Source organism: Lepidothrix coronata, unplaced genomic scaffold (genome assembly GCF_001604755.1).
Source record: "Lepidothrix coronata isolate B3197 unplaced genomic scaffold, Lepidothrix_coronata-1.0 Scaffold268, whole genome shotgun sequence".
NCBI classification, from domain to species: Eukaryota; Metazoa; Chordata; class Aves; order Passeriformes; family Pipridae; genus Lepidothrix; species Lepidothrix coronata.
Window position 1 is genome coordinate 410,476 of NW_016690448.1, and position 7,960 is coordinate 418,435.

A 7,960-nucleotide genomic window follows, 5' to 3' on the forward strand; every position below is an offset into this window, starting at 1 on the left:
CTCCAGGAATGGGAACGGGGATGGAGAGCTTCGGGAATGGGAACGGGGATGGAGAGCTCCGGCAGTGGGAACGGGAAGGGTCCCGGGGATGGAGAGCTCCGGGAATGAGAACGGTCTTGGGGGCAGAATGCTCTGGGAATAGGAACGGGAAGGGTCCCGGGGATGGAGAGCTCCGGCAGTGGGAACGGGAACGGGAAGGGTCCCGGGGATGGAGAGCTCCGGGAATGGGAATGGGAACGGGAAGGGTCCCGGGGATGGAGAGCTCTGGGACAGCCGGGAATGGGACTGGTGCTGGTCCCGGGGATGGAGAGCTCCGGGACAGTCAGGAATGGGAATGGTGCTGGTCCCGGGGATGGAGAGCTCTGGGACAGCCGGGAATGGGAATGGTGCTGGTCCCGGGGGTGGAGAGCTCCGGGACAGTCAGGAATGGGAATGGTGCTGGTCCCGGGGGTGGAGAGCTCCAGGAGGGCTGGGGATGGGAATGCTCGGTTTAACTGGATGCTCACAGTTTTGGAAGGTGCACAGGCATAGGGCAATTCCAGTTACCTCTTTCCTATCAAACAGTAGGTGTCTAAGGGTGAATTTTTTTGTGATTTATACGTGATATTTGCTTCCTTCCTTCCTCGAAGCTGCTTAACCTGCAGTTTTGAGTGTGGTTTGAAATTGGAAGGGATTTTGTTTTATCTTAAGACTCTCTAATTCCTTTGCTCACGTGCAGGTGCCAGAGATGGGTAGAGAACTGTCGAAGGGCAGACTTAGAAGATAAAACTCCAGATCAACTCAACAAACATTACAGACTGTGTGCTAAACATTTTGAGACTTCTATGATATGCAGAAGTGTGAGTGAAAACAAGCAATTATTTATTGCACCTTGGAAAACATAACGTTTTTCATCAGAATGCTCTGCCTTTTAATCTTTGAGCTCCTGGGTAACTGGTCACTGGGAAAATTAATTTCTTGGTGTTAATGTTGTCATGGTGTGGGACACCATGGAGGCTCCCAGCTGTTGGCACAAAGGGGGAGGTGGAAATGAGCAGCTGGGGGAGAGAGAAACAGCTGCTCCTGCTGGTTTAGGGGGGTTGTGGAACACTGCCCTTCGCTGCAGTTCTTTCCTCATGGCCATCTACAAGTCTTTTCTTCCTTCTGCTCTATTCACAGATACGTTTCCCTTCAATATAATCTTTCACAATAGTGTTTTGTGGAATTCACAGTTCTACTTAAAGAAGCAATAGAACATTTTCACAGTGAAAACGTTTAGTGGATATTTTCTAGAACTGTGAAATAAGTGATAAAACCCAACACACAACAGTAACAAAATGTTTCCTTTCCGTTGCATAAATGTCTTTTTATGCAGAATGTTGATTTTTTTAAAAAATTTTTTTTTATTTTAAATCATAATATTGCAATAAATTAAAATTATTGCCTCCGGGGTATTTGAAGTGAAGATAATGGGGAGAAAAAAAGCGTTTGTGGTTTGGGTTGGAGTTTTCTTTAGTACTTGTCTTCTCACTTTCAGTGTTCTCTTGGTACCTCCGGAATGTGCATTGCACGGCACAGCTTTCCCTTTGGCAGCGTCAGGCAGTGAAAACACTATAAAATACAAAAAAAGAAAGGAGAAAAGGAGGAGGGAAAAATTTTCGTGGGGTTCTTTTGTGCACACGGAGCGAGAATTTCCGGTAGGATTCCCTGACCCCAGCCTGTGTTTGCTTCCAGAGCCCCTACAGGACGGTTCTGCGGGATAACGCTGTGCCAACCATATTTGACCTCACGAGTCACCTGAACAAACCCCACAGCAGGTATAGGAAAAGGATAAAAGAGCTGGTGAGTCCTTCGATGTAAAATTATTGCTGTGATATTCAAAGAAAATAAAGAAGGAGAACAAAAGAAAATAAAAAGTCGCAAAAGGAGAAATTGTGAAAAGAGAATCTGTTTACTAAAAATTATAAAATTATAAAATACTTATTGAAGAAACTTCTAATATAAGCATGGGAACGTTAGCAGTAGTAACAGACTAATTTCATGTAGTTAGCAGATACAGGTAATGGCAGCAAAACACTACCTGAAGAAACCTCCTTGTCTTAGACTTTCTGGCACTTTCTGGTAAATATTATCTGGTCTTACCTACAACATTTGTATCTGATCTTGATGTGTTAATAGTTAAGATCCTGTGCAGGACATTATCATCAATATGAGTTCTTTGTTTTTCTTTAAGAGTGAAGAGGAAATAAGAACACTGAAGCAGCAAAAGAGTAAGTGGGCAAAAATAATTGAGATCATAAAAACTTCATTTACTAAAGCTGACAAGGTAATGCAGGACACGTAACTATTAGTTTGTACGTGTACAAACTCCTTCCAAACTACTCATTCACTTTTAAACTGGAAACATTCTCCTCTGGTAACTTAAAGGTAATGGGTTTAGTAAGGGGGAAGTAAATGCTGTGTCTTGTTGTGGACACTGATGGTATTTCTCCTTTTGCAGTTGATGAAGCCTTTGAGCGGCAACAGGCAACTCAAGAGTGCAAAGAAAGCAATGCCCAAAATACTGTCTCAGAGGAAGGAGGGCAAGGACAGGAGGAAGAGGCTGTTCCCTTGACACTGGAGGAGAGAGAAAACAAGGACTACCTTAAATCACTGTTTGAAATCTTGATCCTAATGGGGAAACAAAATATCCCTTTGGATGGCCATACTGTTGATGAGCTTCCCGAAGGTATTTTTGCCTCGGACAACTTTCAGGCTCTGCTGGAGTACAGGATAAACGGTGGTGATGAGGTCCTGAGGAAGCGGTTCGAGATGACTGCGGTCAACCTCGAGTACTGCTCGAAAACCCAGCAGAAACAAATGCTCGAGATCTGTGAGAGCTGTGTCAGAGAGGAGACGCTGAGGGAGGTCAGAGACTCACACTTCTTCTCCATTGTCACGGATGAAGTAGTGGACATAGCAGGAGAGGAGCATTTGCCGGTGCTGGTGAGGTTTGTGGACGACTCTCACAACCTGAGAGAAGAATTCATAGGGTTTTTGCCGTACGAGGCCGATCCTGACATGTTGGCTGTTAAATTCCACACAACTATTACTGAAAAGTGGGGTCTAAACATGGAGTACTGTCGGGGTCAAGCCTACATTGTCTCCAGTGGGTTTGCTTCTAAAATGAAAACGGTGGCTACAAAACTGTTGGAGAGGTATCCCCAGGCTGTGTATACGCTCTGTTCCTCCTGTGCCTTAAACGTCTGGCTGGCAAAATCCGTTCCCGTGGTTGGTGTTTCCGTTGCACTGGGAACAATGGAAGAAGTTTACCATCTCTTTAACCAGTCTCCACAGTTACTGGTAGAACTGGACAACACCATTTCTGCTCTCTTTCAGGACAATGAGGAGAAGGGCAATGAGCTGAAGCAGATCTGCCGCTCCCAGTGGACGGGCAGGCACGACACCTTTGAGGTGCTGGTGGACCTCATGCAGGCCCTGGTGCTGTGCTTGGACGCCGTGAGCAGCGACTCGACCGTCAGGTGGAGCAACTTCATCACTGGCCGAGCGTTTGTGCTCTGCAGTGCCCTGACAGACTTTGATTTCATCGTCACCATCGTCATCATGAAAAACGTCCTGTCTTTCACGAGAGCGTTCGGGAGGAACCTCCAAGGGCAGACGTCAGACGTGTTCTTTGCAGCTGGCAGCTTAACGGCAGTGTTGCACTCCCTGAACGAGGTGATGGAGCACATCGAAGTTTACCACGAGTTTTGGTTCGAGGAAGCAACGAATTTGGCTACGAAACTGGACGTACAAATTAAGCTGCCGGGAAAATTACGCCGGGCACAACAGGGGGACTTCGACCCCGACATGACGTCGGAAAACTACTACAAAGAGATCCTGAGTGTCCCCACAGTGGAGCATATTATCCAAGAGCTCAAAGATATATTCTCAGAACAACATCTGAAAGCTCTTAAGTGTTTATCTTTAGTGCCCTCGGTCATGGGGCAGCTCAAATTCAACACGTCGGAGGAGCACCACGCCGACATGTTCAAAAATGACTTGCCTAATCCAGACACGCTGTCTGCTGAGCTGCACTGCTGGAGGATCAAGTGGAAGCACAGGGGGAAAGACATCGAACTTCCAGCTACTATTTATGAAGCACTTCACTTGCCTGACATAAAGTTTTTCCCCAATGTTTATGCGCTGCTTAAGGTCCTGTCCATCCTCCCACTGATGAAGGTGGAGAATGAAAAATACGGGATAGGGCGGAAGCGCTTAAAGGCCTACCTGAAAAACACCTTGACAGAGCACAGGTCCAGCAACCTGGCCCTGCTGAACATAAACTTTGACATAAAACACGACTTAGATTTGATGGTGGACACCTACATTAAACTCTATCCAGATAAAGTAGAATTTCAAGAGGACGGTATTCCCCCAAACAATTCTGAAGTAACAGAAAATGCTTAATTTTTTAAGCTCTAACCGATCTGTTGAAACAGCTTGTTCTTAACTTAGGTTTCAAAGCTGGGGGGGAAAAAAAAAGAGTGAAATGTGAAAAACATCACTGCAATTGTGTTTCCATTTTAGACCTGGGACTGAAGAAACTGTGGTCAGTGACCTAAATTATGTGTTGTTAGTCCGCACTAAATGTGTTTGGCAAACAAAATCAAGCCTGAAAATAAGCCCACGCTCTTGGCAGAGGGGCTTTCTACACCTGACTGGCTTACCCAGGGTGCTCCTTTACTTCATTGCATCGTGGGAAACGTACGTGATGGTTGTAGGTCTGATGGGGCTGTTACATACTCACTGAGGAATTAGGATGAGGAAAAAAAAAACCCCGAAAGATTCAGAGGAGTATAATCGTTTAAGTTCCGTTACTTAGGATTTTATTCTCTTTGAAAACAGTTTTCTTTTCAGAGGAGTCTTTGGTGTGTGTTTCAGTGGCATTTGGGAGGGTGGTTCGGGTGTTGCACGAGCCCCGTGCGGGGCAGTTGTGGTGTGAGTGACTGTCAGTGACACAGGGGTACATTTACAGTGTCCTTGGCAGAGTCATCCCCCCTGTTTACATTCCTTTGTGTGAGACACAAACCCTTGATTTCTTCAGGCTTTTAACAGGCATGGCAGGAGTATTGGAATTCCTGAGAGCCACTAAAAGTGTATTCCACAAACATCTGTATCTGTTCGCTCCCTCCCGACATCCCATTGTATGTTTGTTTGTAAACTCACCCAGGACAGATTAACATAAGAGTTTGTTTGTTTGTCTAGAAGTAAGATTGAAAATATTGCTGTTATTTTTTGGCAAGAACGAAACATTTTTGTACAGTTTATTGCGATTTAAAATAAAATGTGAATTGCTTTGTACGTAGTATTGAATTTCTCAGTAGAGCTGTGCCTCTGGGATTGTATGTTCTGTGAAGGTGCCTTTTAGTCTTGGCAGGTTTTTTTCTCCGTTGTTTTTGCAGTTCTGGTGAGCAGCACTGTCTGAAGACACAGGTAACTGTGATAGCACTGCCGATCTGTGCGTTCTGCTGAAGGTTTTGGGAAGTATTTTGAGGTAGCGTTAATTGAGATAGCATTAATTACTGTGCTGTTACTGGTGGAAGTTCTGTCAGCCAGGCAGGAAGAGATGAAGCTGGAAATGGCTGGAAGGTAAGAGTTTTGCAGCTATCCTGATGCAGGCCAGTTTTAGAACTCATTTATAGAATCACAGGATGGTTTGGGTTGGAAGAGACCTTAAAGATTGTCTTGTTCCACCCTGTGTGGATCCTCCAATGTCTGGTAAAGGGTAAGGCCACATCCAGCCATGTGCTGGAGCCGGGGGAACTGCAGGGGCTCTGTGACTCTGCAGGACTCTCCTTCCTTCCCCACATTTGTATGGAATTGGCCAGCGGGTTCAAAGGTATTAGTGGAAGCCTGATAAACTCACCCAAGCACCCCAAAACATTTACAGGGGTTTTAAAATCCTTTTTATTTCAGAAACGGGGCTAAAAATACCAAGTCAAAGAACAGCACGTAGAAGAAGAGCATGCAGGACTGTTAACACCATCTCTGCCTGGCAATTTGGTATATTCTAGCAGACAAACAGGGTAATTAATTTACCCTTTTTTTTTCCTGTTTAAAAGCCAGGCATATTAGGATTCTTTTAGCTTTTAAATGTGATACACCCACCTCCTTTGTGCTCAGCTGAACGTGCTCAGGAGCTGTAGGGACGTGCAAGGAAAACCAGGAGGGAGAGCAACTGTCACCAGCAAATGCATCCCGAGCTTCCAGTGGGGTGGGAAAGCACGAGTGCCTCAGGTCTAAGCTGGTTACTGTGCAGCCCCCACCCCAGCTGTGTGTTCATGGCCAGTGCCTTTAAAATCAGGTGCCATTAAAATGTCTTCTTTCATGTATTTTCAGATTTCTGGACCAGCAAAGGGACTTAAAGATTGTAATAATTCGGTTATGGATTACAAGAAGGTTGGAGAGGGACTTGTGACAAGGGTAATGCAGTGATAGGACAAGAGGGAATGGCTTTAAACTGAAGGAGGGGAGATTTGGGTTAGAGATTGGGAAGGAATTCCTGGCTGGGAGGGTGGGGAGGCCCTGGCACAGGTTGCCCAGAGAAGCTGTGGCTGCCCCAGCCCTGGAAGTGTCCAAGGCCAGGTTGGAGCAACCTGGGCTGGTGGAAGGTGTCCCTGCCCATGGCAGGGGGTGGAATGAGATGATCTTAAAGGTTCCCTTCCAAGCCAAATCGTTCCGTGGTTCTATGATTCCCTGCAGGTAAAGTGGCAGTGTTTCCTCCTCCACTGAGAAATTTAATTTTCCCACTGCTGTGTTATATTCTTAAAGATTTGGGGCTTTTTTTTGAATGGCTTTTTGGTTTCGTTTTGGGTTTTTTGTTTTGTCGGGGTTGGGTTTGGTTGGTTTTTGTTTTCGTTTCATTGGGGTTTTGTTTGTTTTGTTTAGGTTTTGTTTCATTTGGTTTTGGTTTGGGTTTTTTTTAATGTTTGTTTGTTTTTTTAACAGCCGCCAGAGCTGAACAGTGACTGGTTTCTCACTATTCACTTCACTTCTCCAGTGAAGAACAGACTTGGACTAAATGGAGCACAGAGATGTTCAACACAATGGGCAGTGGGAGTCTTGAAACAAAACCCCGTGCCATCAAAGCCAAAATACAAAAAGCTCTTAACAGAAAACATATTTGGAAAAGGACAGATGGAAAAAGAAAAATGACTCCTGAGCTGTGTAACAGGATCGTGTCAATCAACCCAGCAGCAATGGCACATAGAAAACAAAAAACAGAACCAGGCAGGACGGTGACACCTCCCACTCCTCAGAAACCAGGAGGGAGTCAGGGTGACCATGGCCCTGGGAGGCTGAGGACAGGCAGAAGCAGCACAGTGGTTATAGCAGTGCTTTGTTTCCATAAAGCTGGGCTTTGGGAGCTATAGGAAAGCATCATTTCAATACATTTTTTTCCACAGATCGGTTAAAAAGTACAGCCTCGGGCTCCCAACCAGCCTTTTTTCCGCGTAGCAGAGAGAGGGTGATAATCGAGGTGTGCAGAGAATGAAGCAAAGCTTCACTCCCGTACACTCCCTGGTGTATTGCAGTGTTATTTTTGCCACTAGATGTCCTGCTGACCCCGCGGGCCACGGGCTGAGCTGCTTTCCAGGAACGGGAGAGACCAAGGTGGAAATCCAGCTGTGACCAAGCCTGCTTGTGACTTCAGTTCTCAGGGGATTGTTTCTGATTGATGGCAGCTCCTTCACACAAAGAGCCTGGGAGAACTTCCTCATCTACCTCCTTTTTTCAGGTGTCAGAATGGGAATAAGACTCTGGCTGTCTCCCATCACTGGTCCTATTTCAGAGCACAGGTTTCCTGCTCTGACATTGTGATTCTCATCCCCAGCCTGTCTCCCTGATGGTCCCTTTGCTTTTTTCCGGGGGGTTTGTTTTCTTTGGCACCTACAAGTGGTGTGGACTGAGATGAGCTCACCACTCCGTGTTTCCATTC

General features: G+C 45.8%; 1 protein-coding gene across 1 annotated transcript; it reads left to right on the plus strand.

Annotated features, from left to right (window-relative positions):
- The first annotated feature begins 209 nt into the window (after positions 1-209).
- THAP12 (THAP domain containing 12) lies at positions 210-5,115 on the plus strand. The gene is made up of 4 exons (XM_017836043.1): positions 210-839; positions 1,714-1,821; positions 2,213-2,249; positions 2,480-5,115. Exons 1-4 carry the CDS (start codon positions 825-827, stop codon positions 4,426-4,428), a joined length of 2,109 nt encoding a protein of 702 aa, XP_017691532.1. The 5' UTR covers positions 210-824; the 3' UTR covers positions 4,429-5,115.
- The last annotated feature ends 2,845 nt before the right edge of the window (positions 5,116-7,960 follow it).